Source organism: Megalobrama amblycephala, linkage group LG18 (genome assembly GCF_018812025.1).
Source record: "Megalobrama amblycephala isolate DHTTF-2021 linkage group LG18, ASM1881202v1, whole genome shotgun sequence".
Lineage (NCBI taxonomy): Eukaryota > Metazoa > Chordata > Actinopteri > Cypriniformes > Xenocyprididae > Megalobrama > Megalobrama amblycephala.
The window spans coordinates 33,087,946-33,107,752 of record NC_063061.1 but is presented as its reverse complement, the minus strand read 5'-3'; the positions used below and the strand labels follow the sequence as shown (position 1 = coordinate 33,107,752).

Genomic DNA, 19,807 nt, shown 5'->3' with positions numbered 1-19,807 from the left:
ACAATTTAATTTTCACTTGTTAAAATGTTCATTTTTGATATCAGGAATTACATTTACACTAGTAAAAACTTGAATTCTTTATATCGGTAATTGTATTTTCACTAGTAAAATGTCACCATAGACTGCAATTCAAATTCAATTGTTGATATCAAGAATTTATTTCTTATTAGTTGAAATTCCAATTTTTACATATCAGAAATACAGTTTGTACTAGTAAAAAATCATAATTTTACCATCAATAATTACATTACTAGTAAAAATGCAAATTTTTAATGTCAAGAATTCAATTGTCACTAGATGAAATGTCAGTTCCTCATATCAGGAATTGATATCCTGAGAATGAATAAAGGTCAAAACGGCTTGCCATAGTAGGGAGGGGCTGTTGCCTGTTTGTGTGTCTGATGCTGATATGTGCTGCACTGCTGCGCGAGACGCGGAGACGCGGAGGGAGGGCATCGGACGTCGGCAAAGTCTCCCACCCTGATATTTTGTTTTTTTATTCAATAAATATATTTGTTTGACAGGGAAGCTGTGCGCAAAGAGGAATACATTCATATTTATATATTTTGTTACAGATTTGGCGAAAACAACTTCCAGAAGAAAATGGGGGGAACAGAAAGTGTAAGTCATATATATTTTTAATTTAAACATTTGACACAGATAACATAATTATGCAGTTTATGAACTTAAGTAATTCACATTATAATGCAATTGTTGTTTTGATATAACCTATTAAATCTTCTTTCAATTTGGTAGTTACTTGAAATTTAGCCACGCTAAATTTGTTCATTTACCAGATGCTCTGTGTAAAAATGTCAGATATCATCACTGACAAATTATTTTAAAAACGTACACAATAAAAATTAATAAAGGCAAAACACTTTTACAAAAATAATTGGAGTGTTTCAGAACAGTTAAAACATGCCAAGTGAGGAATATGGTAAAACGAATTAAGAAAAAAAAAACACAAAAAAAAAGAAAGAACAGAATTTGAACATTTGACAGAATTTGAAGAAGTTTCCAAAGCTGCGGTGTTGCCATTTTAGGGATTTTGTCGCCAAATTTTTGTTTCTGCAACTTTGATTAATGTTTTTCCAACAATGAGCTATTTTGGCTATATTGAAATAAAACTAGCAATTTTGGGGGGATTTTTTTTTTGGGGGGGGGGGGGGTTTTTTTAGGGCAATTAAACTCTGGTTGGCCACACCCTGCAGTATCTAACGTTCGCGCTCAATCCTGCCCTGAGCATGCGCACTGAACACACTCACAGACAGCAGTAGGCTACGCATGAAGAGGTAGTTAATAGAGCTGTATGGGTGGAAAAAAGTTATCAGAGGGTCTGTCCAGCAACTAATGATGAATATAGCGAAGTGTGGACTTTCTGACTAGCATACCGGTGATAGCAAGTCCGTGCTGCTGAAGGACAAAGACCCAGAGCAAAGATTATAGTTCAACCCAAGAGGCGACACTTTGAAACTTTTTGGTTAACACATGTTTCCTGGAAACGGTAGATGGCGCTGTGTCAGAAATGTAGCCCAATCAGCGGCCGGTGTATATAAACCACGCGGTATTAAAGAGGTGAAATGGGTATAGAATCCTTCATATATTTTGCATTGTATTGTGAAGTGACTTAATAAACGCACCCTCTCTGAAAATTAAATATTACAATATCTGCCAAAACAGTGATCATAAATAATGAAGCCTAATACAAACAATAAAAATAATATAGACCAGTTTTTTTTCGGCGGTAAGAAGTGGATTAGTCCTTTACCAGTAAATTGTATGGCTTTTCATCCTACAGTAAATGTTGTATTGTTTTATACAGGGATGGGCTGTATTTGATACATGTATTTCAGATATGTATTTCAAATACAAAATAGTATTTTGTAATTTGTATTTTATAGGGTTGATGAAAATTGGTTTGTATTTTGTATCAAAATACTATAGTGTTTTGTATTTTTGTAGTTTTAAAATACTATAAAATACTTTGTAGGAAGTAAGTCTACGATGATGACATCATAAAATGTGGCCTCTGATTGCTGCTTACCTAGTTTGCCCAGACTTGTTGAGTTCAGAACAGATGTTAAGTTTTGGTGTTTGTTTTGGTAGCCTTCTGTTTTGGTAGCCTAGCTAAATAGCTTACAATTTACATAATGTTCTTGAAAACTATTATACTATACTTGAGCAGTAGCCCCCTATCATTTATGATTAACAATCAATTGATTATTTAGTTAGAAACTAGTTGCTATGAATACAGGTGCCATCAGTTGTCCTCTTATAAATAACTTGTTTGTCAACGTTGAGTCAGTGTTGCTGATGCAAAGTAGGCCCTTAGTTACCAAACACCATCTGTTAAATTAGGATACCAATTATGGTTACTTTAAAACTAACCTTCATCTGGGTGATCAGAGAGATATGTGAATATTTATCAGATCTTGGCACAATATGTAAATTTTCACCGCTAGAGGTCGCTTATTCAGTCGCGTATCCTTGATTTTGTGGAATCATGGGATGTGTTGTCTTATACACATCTACAGCCAGTGGAAAAGAATCAGGATGGGACTCGGGCAGAAATCATGTTCATGGATGAGATTATTAATGCTACTGTAGTATGAAGCAGAGCAGGGCGAGTCTTGTGGGAGTTGTTTTTTTTAGAACGATAGGCCGCAGGAGCCATTGCTAATGAGAGACGAAAATGTGACACATGCACATACTTATTGAGAGCAGCGGAACTTTGATTATGCCACAGTCGCTGTTTCTGCTTTTTTTCAGTTTAGCATTATGTGTAAAGCATTTAAGCACTGTTTTATCAAATTAGATACATTTGTGCATGTTGAAAGTTGCTATAAATGCTACTCTGCATGTTTTTGGCGGCTATCTAGTGCAGACACTTGTTGCAGCCTAAAGGTGTCCATGGTTAAACGTTTTTTCTCTGGATTAATAAAGTCTAAGGTGTCCCCTGGAAACATGTGTCTGTGGATAGTTTCAGCTCAACAAAACAGTCAAACCATAAATTTTTTTGACATTTTTGAATATATTTTTACTAGCCTGTTTTGCAGGACACTATAGTTAGCCGATTTATGTAAGTGAGTATAGCAAAATTAAAGTAAACTGTGACAAATTATACCCAAATATTCTAAGTACAGCTTGAACTAAACAGTGAATGTGATACAAATTTGGAACGGCAATAATTACCCTCAGACACTTTAACCTGACCAGTGTTTTGCTTCAGTGTTATCTGGCATTAGCATGCAATCGGATTTTTCTGACACAGTTTAACTACTTTTGGACACTTTTGCTTTAACGGACATTTAGACAACACTGCAAAATCAAGCTGTTATATTCATATATTTATTGTCCAACATTCCCAATTTTTCTGATGCATGTCTTTAATTTAATTTCATATGAATGGTATTAATTCAGTGTTTATAATGCTATTACTTGAACTTCAAAGAATTTGAACCCAAAATGGTTTCTAGAGAGCAAAGGTTTTGTGAAAAAAGTGGAAGACTGAAACACAAAGTCTGTCAAATAAACTGTTAAAAGGATTTGATGATCACTAGTGATAGTATTTTATTCTGTGTTGTCATCATTTAACAGGTTGGATTTCAGCTTTAATGTATGTTTTTTTTTAACAAAGCAGCTGATATTGCCATAGAAACTAGAGGACTGCTGACTTGCAAATTCACCACAAAATGGCGGAAACGCAGGGCCGCTGCTGGGCGCCGCCGGTGTTACAATGGAACGTCCTATTGACTGTCGCTTCCTGTTAGTGTATATTCTTTGCCCAGAGTAAAAATCGATCAATTACTGTTACCCCCCAGACCTCCCCTGAAAGCAATATGGCTGCCCTATGATCTAATGATTTCATAATGTTGGGATACATGGGCTGGCATTATGTTTATCAAATCATTGGCAGGCAGATACATTATTATATTACGTAAGAGTTATTGATTATATTGAGATTCGCCTGTTCTTCATAGGTATATATATATATATATATATGATATATATATATATATAACAGGACAACACATGGAGTAATCCTGAGTCTGTCATGTACAATATATGACATTTCCAAAAAAGAGTTTGTATTGAGACTCTTGTTTTTTTTTTTTTAAATCGTGATGTCAAAACAATGACACTGACATATTTTATATTTTAATGCAAGTTGCTTTCAGTTAAAACAGCTCAAACATGCATTTTAGTTTGGGACTAGATTAAAGGGTTGGTTCACCAAAAATTTAAAATTCTGCCATTTCTCACCCTCATGTCGTTCCAAACCTGTAAGACCTTCGTTCATCTTCAGAACACAAATTAAGATATTTTAGATAAAATCCAATGGCTCAGTGAGGCCTGCATTGCCAGAAATATAATTAACACTTTAAAATTTCAAATCAGTGGTTCAGAGCATGTATCAAACCAAAGTCATGTTAACCATTGAAATTCTGTAACGTTTCAAAACACTTATGGCATAACAAAGCCTCATTTACTGAAATCATGTGACTTTGGCAGTTTGATACACGCTCCGAACCACTACTTCAAAACAAAAGATTCGTAAAGCTTCGAAGCTTCATGAAGCAGTGTTTTGAAAATCGCCCATCACTAGGTATTGTTGAATAAAGTCGTTATTGTTTTTTTTTGCCCACAAAAAGTATTCTCGTCGCTTCATAACATTAAGGTTGAACCACCGTAGTCACATGATCTGTTTTAATTATGTCTTTAGTAGCTTTCTGGGCATCTGAAAGTGTTAATTATATTGCAATGCAATGCAATGCAGGCCTCATTGAGCCATTGGATTTCATCAAAAATATCTTAATTTGTGTTCCGAAGATGAACAAAGGTCTTACGGGTGTGGAACGACATGAGGGTGAGTAATAAATGACAGACACACAATGGTAACCACAAAAACATCAACATTACAAAAACTCTTTTAAATGTCAAACATATCAGCAAGCATTAAAGACTAACAGATCTTTACTTTCACTAAAATAAATAAATAAATAAAATAACACTTAACATTTCAACATTTACCTTATCCAGTCCTATGCAAAGCATGCTGGGAACTTGAAATCCACTGCGTAATTTCTGAAGTTATAACGATTTCAGTTTCATTTCTAAAAAAAAAAAAAAAAAATCAATTAATGCAGAAATTTGAGTTTAAATTACACACAATATTAAGTTGATGTAATGATCAACATTATTATGTCAACAGATCTCTACAAAATAATGCTTGCAATTTAAAAGGTTTAATTAAAATAATAAATTCGAATTTTTAACTTGCATCTATGCATTTATTTAAGCTCGTGGTTAACAAGTCACCTGAATTACTTTTAAGAGTGTATACAGTGTTTTATTTTACAATTTGATTTCTTTATTCAGTTTCTGTTGTATTTCTTACTTCTGTTTGGTAGACCTACCTGAAAAAACTCAGCACTCTTTATTTCATTTGTATCTTTACATTGTATTTATTTGTCCCTTTTGCTTGTCTTTTTTTGTTGTTGTTCTTATTTTATTATAGTGACTGTTTACTTGTCTTCAATAATTGCTTGAGAAATTTTTACTTGCATTATTAGCCTAGTATTCGTTTTTGCTGTGGTATCAAAATTGGTGTTGAGAATTGTGAAATTTCACTCTAATTTTGGTATCATACCAACATGATTTAGTGTTCATCATAGGCTGCAGTGTAACCCTGATCAGAAATTAGTATAGAAATGGCTGCTATTTGGCATTTTGTGCACAGACGATGGTATCAAATTGATAGATGTCTGATACATGTATTTATGGCCTTCTCTGAATTTTGGATGTTCACTCCTGTATTTAAATGTGTTTGTCACTCCTGAAACTTTACACTGTGTCTTGTGGCCGCAGTGTTCCTGTGAACCGGATAAAATCTATACAGTGAATTCACTCTTCATTTACAGTGGATAAAAGCATGCTTTTCCCAATGAATTAATACAATCTTAATGTCACATCATACAGATAGTTGAGACAGAGGGAGAAATGGATAGAAGAGCGGTGGAACTGGACAAAAGGGAGGTGGAACTGGATAAAAGGGAGCTGGAACTGGAAAAAAAGGGCAGTGGAAGAGAATGAAGGCTGAAGCAATGAATCCTGTGCAACACAACATCAAAGAATCAGAGAAGCCTAACAGTAAGAGTTGTGGTATTGATTCACATTTTGATTGATGCATATGATGACAGAGGATCGTGAAATAATTACAACTTTCATAATCTCAGTAAAAGCAAAAACAACAAAAATAATTATTTCAAAAAATAAAATCATAAGGAAATACCCTTTGCCTAATAAAATGGCAACTGCAATTGGTCAGTGTTAAAAGGTGAAATTATACTTAAATTGCTATAAAAAAAATATGGGGAAAAACAGAAGATGTGTCCTTGATGCATGGTAAAAACTGTAAGAAACTGATAAACAAGGTGATGGTAGAGCCTATGTGACCTGTCCCATCATTTGATAGAGCAAAAAAAAAAGGAAGCGGTTATTTACACTAAGTGACAATAGCAGCATTTTCTTAGCGATATGCTATTAACACTTGGTGAAAATAGTGATAGATTCTATTTACACCATGTATCAGTTCTTTGCAATAAGAGTAAATAGTAATTAGATGCTATCTATACTTTATATTATATTACAGATATTATTTTAACTGTGCATCTATCAGTGTTAATGTTTATAATTATTAAAATTATTAAATGGATGCTGCTAATTGGGAAAATAACCTTCAATAACCTACACCTTCCCCTAACCATACTCAATAAACACTTAATATTATTTAACACTTCGTTTGTAGTTTATTTCCACTTTTAGAACATTATTTTCATTTTTACTTTAAAATAAATACAAACTTGGCAAAAGGCTGATTCGAACCTGTGTTGATCACGTTAAATGTCAGGTTTGCGAGCCTCACTCGCTACTGCTGCGCCACTGAAGACGTTTAACTCTGCAGCAGTGTTAATTTCGTTAACGACAACTATGACGAAAAATGTTCGTTGATGATCTTTTTTTCCATGACTAAGAGGAGACGATGAGAGACGACACCAATTTCATTTAACGATAACGTGACTAAAACTACATGTGCAACATCGTTGACGAAAAAAGACGAGACTGAAATGTGGCTAAAAGACTAAACACATGACCAAAATCACTCTTTTGAAATCACTTTTTGTTTTTGTCGAATAAAGGAGACAAAACATTACAGACTGCCTTTCGGAGCGGTCACGCTTACGGTCGCCAGATTTCCATAATTTAAACCCCCTATCAGAGCTGGCATCTTCAATCATCTGGCAACCCCACACACGAGCCCTCTCTACACTGAAGCGCGGATGATCTGAAAACACAGACAAGTAAACTGGAGTTCATCGCTCTTCATTTGAGATTTCTACTTAAATTAAAGTGTCTATATTGCGCTGCTCGTTTACTGACTAAATCTGGGACCAAAGAGCAGACTGATATCCAGCAGTGGTTCTCAAACTGACGCGAAAAGTGCCGTTCATTTTATTCTACTCCAATAACATGAAAACTGAACATGTATTTCTAGCAGGTAAAATGTCGTATATACACGACATTCAAAACTGCACCTTCACACAAGCCAGCATCGCGCTACATTAGTGCTGTTCTCGACGATAACATTACCTTTGTGAAAGTGGGGATTTAGCACTTACTAGCATGAAGAACAATAAACACAGACTGCATGTAGATTTAAGATTCAATCTACGATCTAATAATCTACGGCTCTTCGATACAAAACATACCCTTCTGTGAATTATGTTTTTAATGTTGATCATATTATACCAGCAAGAATATTGCCCGAATATAATATATAATATCCCGAATATTGATTTTATACAACAGTTCAACAAACAAAAGGGTGATATTAAGTGATTAGTAAATACTGTATTGTCAGTATTGTAAGTATTTTTGCTCTATTTTGCAACGAAAGCCACAGCAGAGCAGCACATAAGCTGTGTTTCGTGAACGAATCTCCTTAATGGAAAATTGTAACTGCAGTCTAAGTGGAAAACAGAGGGTACACAGAAGGATGTTAAATCCCTCAGGGGGTACGACACTCTAGAAAGTTTGAGAACCACTGAAAGAGGATATGTACAATTGCACAAGTGCTACTGATAAGAGTGCAATGTCAACACAGCCTGTTACCTTGATTTCATAAGCTTGAATGAATTGGTCTAAAGAAAAAAATTATAATGACTATTTTGTCTAAAGACTACATATAAAATAGCTATCAAAATTAATGTTGGTAACTGTAGTTTGACAAAAAGTAATGATTAAGACTTGACAAAAATGTGACTTTTCGTCGGCTAAAAATAGACTAAAATATGAAAGACTAAAATAACTAAAATGAGACTAAGACTAAGGAGCATTTTCGTCTGAAGATAAAGACTAAGACTAAATCAAAAATAGCTGCCAAAATTAACACTGCTCTGCAGCTCTTTTTTTTAAAACTTGAGTGGCCCAACCAGACATTGGTGGGCAGAGCTAGTGTAAATAGTGTTTGCCAACATGGGACGCTATTTGCACTTAGTGTAAATAGACGCTTCAAAAAGGCAGGAAACTTACATTTCCCCTGTTTTGATTTTTTTTTATTTTATTTTTGATAAAGCATTTTTATGTCAGTTTTATTGTGCAATTCAAACAATGAGTGTTTGTTTGACGCTCTTTAATGACAGATCGCGGTGGCTGCTTCATTAAAATGGACCAAGCTAACATCAACTGTAACGACTGTCAGGGTTTGATCTTCCTTCTGTTTTCCTCTTTCTTTGTTTGTGTTTCTGTCTTTTCCATGTGTGTTCGTGCACAGCTGTTTGTGTTTCGCAATCAGCACTTCCGCTCTTTTGAGCTCACCTGTCTCTCCTCATTGCTTGATTTCTCTGCTGTATCTGTGCTTCCTTTCTCTTTGTTCTCTGCCAGTGTGTTCTGTGTTTCTTGTTGTTCATCTGTAGGTTTTTTCTTGTCTAGTTTTGTTATTTTTTGGTTTTGTTTTCTTTTTATCTCACATATGTTTTCTCTGCCCAGTTTGCGGTCCAATTGCCGTTTCCTCTCTAGAATCCACTGATCTCGGACAATTCTGTTGCTGCTGACCATTTGGACTGTTACTGGTGCTGGAGTTGTGCACCAGTGAACACCTGCCTGATTCTGATCGTGAGTTAGGATTTCCCTGTTGGTCCTGTTTGCCCCTCGCCTGACCATCCTATCTGTCTGACATTGATTCTCGTCTCACAATTCAGATTTGATTGCCCAGGACTCTGACCCCTGCCTGCCTGCCCATTCTCCTCTCTACTGTCCAGAGCTGATTCTTCATCAATTCACATCAAGTTACAGTACAATGTGAAATCGTAATTGAAGATAAGAGGGTGCTAAAAGGGTGGCACCACAACTTCAAAAGTGGTGGAGCAAAATGTTGTGATTTTGGGGTGTAGTGGGGAATATTATTTTGTGATTCTGAACGCTTTACAACAAGGTTACCTCAAATAACAAAAAACTCCTGTACACTTCTCATCAGAGCTAATTACAAAACACAGTGCCTCAGGGCTTTAATCCAACTCTACCTCAAATTTCTTTATAGAGAACCCCTGCCCCATTTTTACCCAAAATGGGGTGATGTGAGCATAATGGGGCACTAAAAACACTCATGTAATATGTGTTTCGTTCATACTGGTAGCCGGAGGCGCCCTCATGCCAAAAAATCCAAGACTCAGAAATAATAATACTTTGTGAGGTTACAAGAAATCCTTTATATGGACAAAGGCATCCAGCTTTCACAGCTCAATATAGCAGATAGAAATATTTTGACTGATAAAACAACAGGAAATAAACACACGATTGTGAGAGTGTATGGTTTATGTGCTTTTCAAGCCATCTCGGGTATTTTCATAAGAATCTTAATTCTTAATGTTATATTATAATGCAGTGCTAATTGACAATTTTTACTTAACCATTGATGGCTTATTTTGATTTAATTCTGTCAGCTTCAGTCTAGCAAGATGTTCCACTCAATGTTATGTGTAGCTAAACATTAACTATTGGCTGTAGCCTGCATCCACCAGTTCACGAAGGGAGTATGCATTACTTCAGGAACTACGGTGGACTTCATATAGCATGAATTGCTGCCAACGCTCAACTGGACAACAGCCAAAAATCGATGTCATCGCAACACCTCAATCATAGCAAGTTAGACTGCAAACCTTTATGACCACTGCCTGCATCGCCTCGTCAATCAATATGGTAATATCCTTACAGATACTTAAGGGGATAGTTCACCCAAAACTGTTATTTCTATCATCATTTACTCACCCTCATGTCGTTCCAAACCTATATGAGTTTCTTCTGTTGAACACAAAAGAAGATATTTTTAAGAATGTTGGTAACCAGACAGTTGATGGTAGCCATTGACTTCCATGTTTTTCCTACTATGGAAGTCAATGGCTACCATCAACAACTTGAGGGTTACTGTTTGATCAATATCCTTTAGTTCATATGAGCTGAATTTACCTAATATATGACTTCAGGGCAGCCGTGACCTAATGACTAGAGAATCAGACTGGTAACCTGAAGGTCACCGGTTTGAATCTCAGTACAGGCATGAAATAACTGAGACGCTCTCAAGCAACACACTGAACCCCCAATCGCTCAATGAGAGCCACAGGGTGTTTGTGTGTGTGTGTGTTCACTATTCACTGATCACTTCCCATGTCACTTTCACTTTTCTCTTGACTTGTACTAAACCTAGCTAACTAGCATCAGCACTGTATAGTTGAGAAAACTATGTAAAGCTGCTTTGGAAAACTGCATTGTGGAAAGAACTATGTAAATTAAATTTGACAATTTGTGATTACAAAATGAGTAATCTACACTAAGAACAGTCTCTGCTTCCAATAAACCAGACGACTACTACTACTACTACTACTTTGTGCATATTCAATGTAGTGACGATGCAAGCTGCCTCTAAAAACATGAACGATTTAGACATAGTGACGAAACATGCTCTGTAGAGTGTTTGTCTGTTAAGGGCTGCTGTAGAAACATGCTGGTGCATAATGGATGGGGGACCAACGGTGTATGAGAAAGAAATGACTCATTCTAAGATAATAAAAACATTTTTTAATGGTTCGTTATGTAAGGTCTTTATACACCACTGAAAACATAGTTATGTATATTATATTGCATTTCTGTCAATAGATCCTCCCAAATTTTACACATTGCATCTTTAATGGAAACTGATGTTTAACTAAATTGGTTGCATTAATTATTTTTTTTTTTTTTAAGCTATACGTTTATCAGATCATTCGTTACCCTGAGAATTATGACCTTGGCCTTGCAAGTCATCTTTACTTTTTGAGCTACAGGAACTGATCAACATAAAATAAAGTGTTTGCATCATCCTAGCACAAGTCAATTTTGACTAATAAAGACTTAAGCTATTACATGTCACTTTAATGAGCCATAAATAACAGTTTGACAAGTAAATATGCCACATTACATGAATAACTCCAATACTAACAGAAAAATGTAATTTCATGTTCACTACACACATTAAAGGGGTTTGAATCCTGCACTGCATCATGTATTTTCCTGAACACAGCAGAGAGAGACCAGCACATGGTATGGAAAATAAACATCAGGAATTGATCATGACTGGTGAATCTCCTGTTGGTGAAGGATGGAAACCTGTAAGATGCAACAGCATCCAGTTAGAACCACCTGACAGTAAGAATTCCATTTGAAATATATTGAAAAGATTTCACAAATTCTTTACCTTGAAAGGAGTATTTCACTTTAAAATGAAAATTACCCCAAGATTTACTCACCCTAAGCCATGACTTTTGTCTTTCTGATGAACATAATCGGAGATATATTAATAAATATCCTGACACATATGAGCTTTATAATGGCAGTGAACAGGACCAATGAGTATTAAGCTGAAGAACGTGCCTCCACCCATCATAAACGTGCTCCACACGGCTCCAGGGGGATAATAAAGGCCTTCTGAAGCGAAGCGATGCGTTTGTGTAAGAAAAATATCCATATTTTCAATTAAATTCATATTTATTTGTATAGTGCTTTTCACAATACATATTATTTCAAAGCAGCTTTACAGAGAATGCATGTCAACATTACAATTTAAAGAATGCAGTTAGCAAATAATGTAATAATTTAGGCAATTAATTTACAAACACTGTTAGCAATTTAACTGAAGAAGCAATGAGCTCCTGGAAAAATGAATTACATATTAACAATAATTAGGATTTAGAAATTTGGGAATGTGCATGTTGATCCAGATGATAGTCTTCTGAAGTCTTCTGAAACGTATCATCTCACAATTAATTTTTCAACCATGGGAAAAGAACTATGTAGATTAAACTTACAATTTAGGAAATCCTAACAGTGATTACAAAATGAGTAAGCTAAACTGGTTATTATCCCTTAATTAACACCACAATTAAATTGTCTTCTGTTACATAGGGACTACTGAACTAACATTTAGATGTTTATTTTAAAGTGCATTAAAAAGTATAAATAAAGCTCTGTAAAAACTTGCATTTTAATTGCATTTTGCGTTTTAACATGTTTTCAAACTTGTTGCCCCCATTCACTGCCATTATAAAGCTTGGACGCATCATGATAATTATTAATATAACTCAGATTGTGTTCATCAGAAAGAAGAAAGTCATATACACTTAGGCTCGCTTGAGGTTGAGTAAAGTTTGGTGTAATTCTCATTTTAAAGTGAACTAATCCTTTAAGATATTGACAGTTCATGTCCCACCCACAAATTACGCCTACAGTGTTTATATTCAGACTGTTTTAGACAGCCTTTGAGGAATATCAAAAGCCAGTACTTGTGTGACTTATCATATAGGCTACATAAACAGAGATAAGTAGCTCTGGCTTTAATATTCTTCCACAAGATGAATTAAATTTTGTTTACTAACCACTAGAGCGCCAAGAGTTACATAGTGTACCTTTAAGCATTTAACAAGGACTTTAAAATCAAATAAAAATTCGATAAACAGAATTTATAATAGAAAATAATTTGTGTGTGGTTTTGATCCTCAGAATAACTTGAGTTTTTAATGGTTTGCAGCGCCACATATTTTCCCCCAGATGGCACCATTTGTTTTCATTTCAACCACCTGATCATGTTGAGTCCATCTTGATTCAGGAAGAGACTATGGAGCCCGGGAAGTCACCTATAGGAGAGAAAAAAAGGCAGCGGCTATTTGTTGTAAGTGCTAGCACAATTAGATGGTATTTACATTGAATGAAAATGGCAAATTTTGTTAGAAATAGCTGTGCAAGTGAAAACAGCGATTCTATTTAAAATAAGTGACAACAGCAGTTCTTTGTAATAAGTGCAAATAGTTGTTATGTAAATAGTGTAAATAATTATATTAAATGGATGCTGCCTTATTTGGGCCATAAAGTCCTCCCTACACCTACCTCTAACCCTACCCAATAAATCATTTATTGTTAAACACTCATTAAGCACTTTATTTCCACTTTTCAAATATGTTTATTTTTTATTGAAAATAAATTCCTTTCTGATATGTAATGGGAAAAGGGAGAAGAGCGAGAGTCGTGTCAAAAGCTATTCCACGCCATACGCCATACTTCCTACTTCCCACAAATTTAAAATTCCAAATATTGTATATTGTTTTGTTGTATTATTAAGCTAAATAACTGTCTTAAAATGCTATCATTGTTTGTGTAATGGTGTGTACAAAGTAGTGATGTTACGGTCTGTGCCGAGGCTTCGGAGCGTGTGTCGAGAAATCCCGGAAGCTTTCAGTGAAGCGCATATCGAGGCTTGTATCGCTTTAGATCAATGACGTCATTGATGACGTTCGAAGCCTCGCTTCTGCCTGACTGGTTCGAATGGTTCGACTGGATGTGGTTCAAATCTTGACGCGACATTTTGACAGACATATAAACCATGGGATCCCCTCAGAATTTGTGGTTTTAGAATAATAATATCGCCCCTCCTGCCTGTTATGACCAAAGAATTTGTTTACACACATTTGATAGCCCCATTCATTTGAAGCCAATACGTTTATTACACACTTATGTTATACAATCATATACAACCAGAAAATACACATTACATTCAAATAAATATATAAGTCTTTGTGGAAATTGATTTTTTCTTCACCGTTATTTCTAGGCCATAACTGCCGCAAAATACAGTGTATCACAGATCACATCGGGTCATCTGTAATGTATCTACTTGTTTTACACTCTTTGACCACCAGGTGGTATTGTGAGCAAATGAAGCCTCAAGAAATGAACCTTTTTGTGAACCACTTGGCTGAAAAGCTTCAATGCTTCATGAGGCTTCATCTCGCCATCACTAGTACAAAGGCTGAAGAAAGCAGGAGAATAGGTTTCCAAAGAACTCTAAAGGTTTACTAACAACTCAAAAGGTAGGCAAACACATCCAAAACTAACAGTGACAGGACAAAGAGTGAACAAGTCAAGGAGTACGTATACAAGAACTAATGAGGGAACTAATTAGATAATTGATGAACACCAGGTGAACTAAATGACTAATCAAACACACAAGAAAACTGGGTCAACTGAAGAAGAGCAAACAAGGTGAACGTAATGAAAACAAAGACTAAACTGAACAAAACCCTAACAGTTTGCGTAAGCAGTCTGTGAAGAGTAGTAATCAGGGAATTGCTTATAAACAAGTATTTGATAGAAGCTGGATAATTGAGAGTGATGATCATCTGCTAAATGAGCAGCTTCAGTCAGTGAAGCTGCTCCCACAGCCACTCAATGCTGGGGAATATTCCCATCTTCTCACAGGAGAAGAAGCAGCAGCAAGCAGGAGGAATTACTCCAGGAGAAACTACTTAGATACTTATGTAAAGATGGAGATTAAAGGAAGAACCCTGCAGAATAAAAGATGAAGAGACAGAGGAACAAATAGGTTGGTGTTTTCCTTCATTCTCTTTAATGATGAAACCTGACAGAACAATACATCTAAAATCTATATAGAGGACTAGATTTGTGCTAAATTAAGGCTCACTTCCTGTATAATTATCTTGTTCTCATTCGTCTTTCTTAAATTGAATTGTGAGAATTTAATATGTTGATTTTAGAACTGATGGAAGCGAATGAAGTCCGACATCATCATTTCACAAATGAAGATGAAAACGCTGTTTCAAAGACTGAGAAGAATTTCACACAACAACCAGCTGGAAAAACTGGAGTCAAAGGATCTTTGACTTGCTCTGAGTGTGGAAAGAGTTACACACGTAAAAAAGGCCTTAAGAGACACATGCAAATTCACCCTGGAGAGAATCTGTTCACATGCACTCAGTGCAAAAAGAGTTTCAGTTACAAAGGAGACCTAAAAAATCACATGAGAATTCACACTGGAGAAAAACCGTTCACATGCACTCAGTGTGGAAAGAGTTTCAGTTACAAAGGAGACCTAAATAATCACATGAGAATTCACACTGGAGAAAAACCGTTCACATGCACTCAGTGTGGAAAGAGTTTCAATCGCAAAAGCACTCTTGGAAATCATCTGCACACTCACTCTGGAGTGAAGTCATTCAGCTGTGATCAGTGTGATAAAACATTTGTTTTTTCATCAGGCTTAAAAAGACACCTTAAAGTTCATGCTGCTGTGAAGCCTCACTTTTGTTCTTTTTGTGGAAAGAGTTTTTCAATACTGCAGTTTTTAAAAGAGCATGAGCGTATTCATACTGGTGTGAGACCTTATATGTGCTTTGACTGTGGGAAGAGCTTTACTAAATCGGGCACCTTAAAAACACACCAGAGAATTCATACTGGAGAGAAGCCGTACCAGTGCTCTTCATGTGGGAAGAGTTATGCCCGTATATCTAGTCTACAGACTCATAAGAAAAAGCAATGTCCGAAGTTGTCTAAGTGAGCAAAGTTCAAGTTCACATCCATCACTTTCAAGTAAATAATTTGATAATCAGATTTGGCAAACCTGGAATTTCAACAGAGTAAAATCGCTCACTCAGAAACTCTGTACATTTTGAGACTTTACAAAATAAAATGGAATAAAACTTATGTGACTTATTTAATGAATTTACCTGAAATCAAGGGGTTAAACATCGCTGTAACATTGATCAAGTGTGTTGCACCAGATGTTTTTAAATTCATACTTAATCAGGTATTTGCAATATAAGAATATGAAATTAAATGTCTGTGTAAGTGGTAAAGAGATTAAATGAATTTTACTGTAGATGGATTTCGGTCATTTATAAGGTAAAATTGCTAAACAATTAACTTAATTAATTATCTGATTGCTTTGATTCTTGATGAAGATGCAGAGAAACAAACAGGTTGTCTATTCTTGATACTTTATTAATAACTGCTGAACATTAAAACTACAAACCCACATATACAAAGTGAGCTGTAAAATAACTTTAATTATAGAAACAGATATGAATATACAAGATGAGTTTGGGAAAATGTATATTCACACAGAGTGGCCAAGATTTGATGACATAATGACAAAGTACTTTTAGTACAAAACACTCAAAGAAGAGGAGATAAATGTTCTTACACCTGCTCTCAGAGTGGAAACAGATTCGCAACTAAATTAAACTTGAATCATATGAGGATCCACAATGAAGAGAAACCCTTTCCATGCCATCCCTGGTGGAAAAAAGTATACTTTATTGTATTTTAAATATATTCCCTTTTCAATAGTACATTGCAAACATACTAACAAGTGTACCATTTTTAAATATATAACAAGTATAGTATTAGCATCATATTTTCACAATACAACTTTTAATAGTTTAAAATAAATGTAATCCAGTATATTTTCTAAAAATAATTTTCTAAAAATCTAAAAAAATAAACTTAAAATGAACTTTCTGTGTATTTTTTTAAAGTGTGCTTATATGAATATTACTTTAAAATATATTTTAAAATGTATGCTCAAAATAGTAATTGTAACAATGCACTTAAAGTATATTAAAAAAAAAAGTATATTTAAAAAATACATTTAATACCATGAAGTTGTAGTGTTTTAAATGTAAATTTGAGTATATTTTTTAAGTTTAATTATTGGAATTCATTTCATTACTTGTGCATATTTCTTTCAGAAAGTGTTAAAATGTATGACTGATGTGTTAAAAGCCCATTTTTAAATATATGCACTGTAGCCTACAATTTGCAAGTGTGTAAATTTGATTAATAAGTTTACACTGGCAGAAATGAATCATGCTACAATCGTACACACACGTCTATATTAAACAGCACACCAGCAGCACAAGTGCATGCAAAAAAAATATGAGTTGAGTAGTTTCTCGGAATTCAAATGTCTCTTCAACTTCGTCTGTGACCAATCGGTGTTTGTTGCTCACTGCCTTCAGCCAATCAGCTGCTAACATCACGATACTCGTCTGAATCCCTCTTGCTCACTCACAGGAGGAGGCTTGCAGGTGAAGGACAATGTTGCAATGCTTTATTTGTTTAATAAAACATTGAAAGCGCAATACGTCACTCAATGTTGGGGATTCGGACAAGTTAAATCAAGTGACATCACAGCCTGACCTTGATGGCGATGACAACCGGAATAAAATGGTCAACGCGATCCCGGAAAGAACCGGAGAAAGAACCTTCGTGGTTTTTTGAAGCTTTGATTGTGTTTATAGTGTGCAATATAACATGTGTTCATGTTTCGCGTGTAAAAAAACACAGTATTTTTCACATAATTTACTTATCTGTATACCGCTGTTTCCACTGTCATAAAAACGGGCTGATGACTTCCTTGTTCTATGAAGTCCCTCCTTCAGAAATACGTAACGAGTTCTGATTGTGCCAGCGGTTCCTGTGTTGTGATTCGACAGCAGCTTAGCGCTCCTTGCCCGGAAAGGTCACGCCTCTTACCATAACGGGGAGATGCATGCGCTCAGTGTTATTGTAAACATGTCTTTAATTTTACCCTATCAATTTGAGCCGGAATCAGACCCGGAGAACATAGATGAAGAGGATCGAGTAGAACCTGTGCAAACACGTCTGTTTACAGGATGTGTCACAATGGTAAGCTGTTTATTTACAGTAGGTAACGTTACATAGGCCTGTAAACATAGATACAATGATTCGCGTGGCTGCAGCTAAACCAGCATGTGGTTAAACAGTAAACAAAAGATATAATCAACAAATAATTTAAACTGATCATAACAAACACCAACAATCGATGGTGTCCGGTTGAATTACTACACTTTTTAAAAGTTTTGGTCGGATAAGTTTCAATTGCCATCTAGTTAACAAAGCTAAACAGCGTTGCCCTTTGTGTGATAAGTTACAGAAACTGTTAAACGCACCAACGTAAATAATAAAATGCACTTACCGGTTGTGGTCCACAAACAACGCCTTCTCCAGACAAAGAGGGAACTGCTCCATCTTTCAAAAATAATCTTTGTGCTAATCCGGCATTAAACTGACTGAGATTGAGGAAGCTGTCCTCAGTAAAATGTGCTGCACATAGTTTAACATGTGGATTATAATTTTCGGGAACCGAGTTAAACATAAATTGTAACCACTGATTTCTAAGTACAGCGTCCCTGGGAAGGCCAAACAAAGGTGATTGGACTGCGGGATGAAAATAACAGCGTTTCGACGACATGGCGACAAACACACTTTACAAACGCAACTCTTGCTCTTCTCCGTGGGAGCGCAACAAGACCACGCCCCCTTTTTTGTGTATTCCTGTGGGCGGAGGTTAGTCAAAACACAGTTTTAGTGACGTCATTAAAGAAGGAAGTAGAGGGATGTAGTCCAATACAGGCCGTTCATTGTAGGCTATTTCTGTTAAATAAAATATCTCGCTTGGCATTGAACTTTGAGCTTTAAAATTTTACAGATTTTATTTATACTCTAACAACAACATTACACACTAACTAAAGTTGGAAACATGGGATCACGAAGAATGGGACCTTTAAATAAAACCATTGGACTTGTTAATGAAATATGTCTCTTCATTCGTGATGTTACATTTTATTTATTTTAATGACCTTGAAAACAAATGCACTCAACATGAGGAAAATGTCTCCTAATTCATTAAACTGTAGTTAAACGGTAGCACGAATTATGAATTACTGTATTGTGTGAGATTATGTCATTCAAAGTACAGTAGTCAACATTTGAACTGGATCATAAAAGTTCATCCTAAGTTGTCCTAAGAAGAAGGTTTTAGGACAACTTTGATGAAAGGTTTTGATCTACTTAAAATGTTGACTACTATTCAGTATCTCGCAGAAGTAAGTACATCCCTCACACTTTGTATAAAAGTGTAAATTTGTTGTCCCCTCAAAATAACCCAACACACAGCCATTAATGTCTAAACTGCTGGCCACAAAAGTGAGTACACCCCTTAGTGAAAATGTCCAAACTGGGCCCAATTAGCCATTTTCTCTCCCTGGTGTCATGTGACTCATTAGTGACAAGGTCTCAGAATGGGGAGCAGGTGTGTTAAAGGATTAGTTCACTTTCAAATTAAAATTTCCTGATAATTTACTCACCCCCATGTCATCCAAGATGTTCATGTCCTTCTCTCTTCATTCGAAAAGAAATTAAGGTTTTTGATGAAAACATTCCAGGATTTTTCTCCATATAGAGGACATCAATGGCCTCCAAACGGTTTAGCGTTCTACGCGATCCCAGATGAGAAATAAGTTTCTTATCTAGAGAAACCATCACTCATTTTCTAAAAAAATAAATACAAATTTTATACATTTTAACCATAAATGCTCATCTTGAACTAGCTCTCTTCTTC

At 35.5% G+C, this 19,807-nt stretch overlaps 1 protein-coding gene and 2 long non-coding RNA genes across 3 annotated transcripts; 2 read left to right on the top strand and 1 right to left on the bottom strand.

Annotated features, from left to right (window-relative positions):
• The first annotated feature begins 420 nt into the window (after nt 1-420).
• LOC125253365 lies at nt 421-10,679 on the top strand. The gene is made up of 5 exons (XR_007181421.1): nt 421-621; nt 5,983-6,153; nt 8,706-8,765; nt 9,052-9,177; nt 9,264-10,679. It is a non-coding gene; the product is annotated as an uncharacterized LOC125253365 (long non-coding RNA).
• Nucleotides 10,680-11,583: 904 nt separating this feature from the next.
• On the bottom strand, nt 11,584-14,894 carry LOC125253366. Its single transcript, XR_007181422.1, has 3 exons — nt 13,774-14,894; nt 13,170-13,226; nt 11,584-11,703 (listed from the first exon to the last, which is right to left on the bottom strand). It is a non-coding gene; the product is annotated as an uncharacterized LOC125253366 (long non-coding RNA).
• Nucleotides 14,895-14,900: 6 nt separating this feature from the next.
• LOC125253364 (gastrula zinc finger protein XlCGF8.2DB-like) lies at nt 14,901-16,086 on the top strand. The gene is made up of 2 exons (XM_048167309.1): nt 14,901-14,968; nt 15,141-16,086. The coding sequence occupies exon 2, from the start codon at nt 15,146-15,148 to the stop codon at nt 15,938-15,940; it is 795 nt and encodes a 264-aa protein (XP_048023266.1). The 5' UTR covers nt 14,901-14,968; nt 15,141-15,145; the 3' UTR covers nt 15,941-16,086.
• Nucleotides 16,087-19,807: the final 3,721 nt, after the last annotated feature.

Coding starts and splice junctions, on each gene's coding strand:
- LOC125253364 (XM_048167309.1), top strand. CDS start 15,146: ATGGAAGCGAATGAAGTCCGACATCATCATTTCACAAATGAAGATGAA.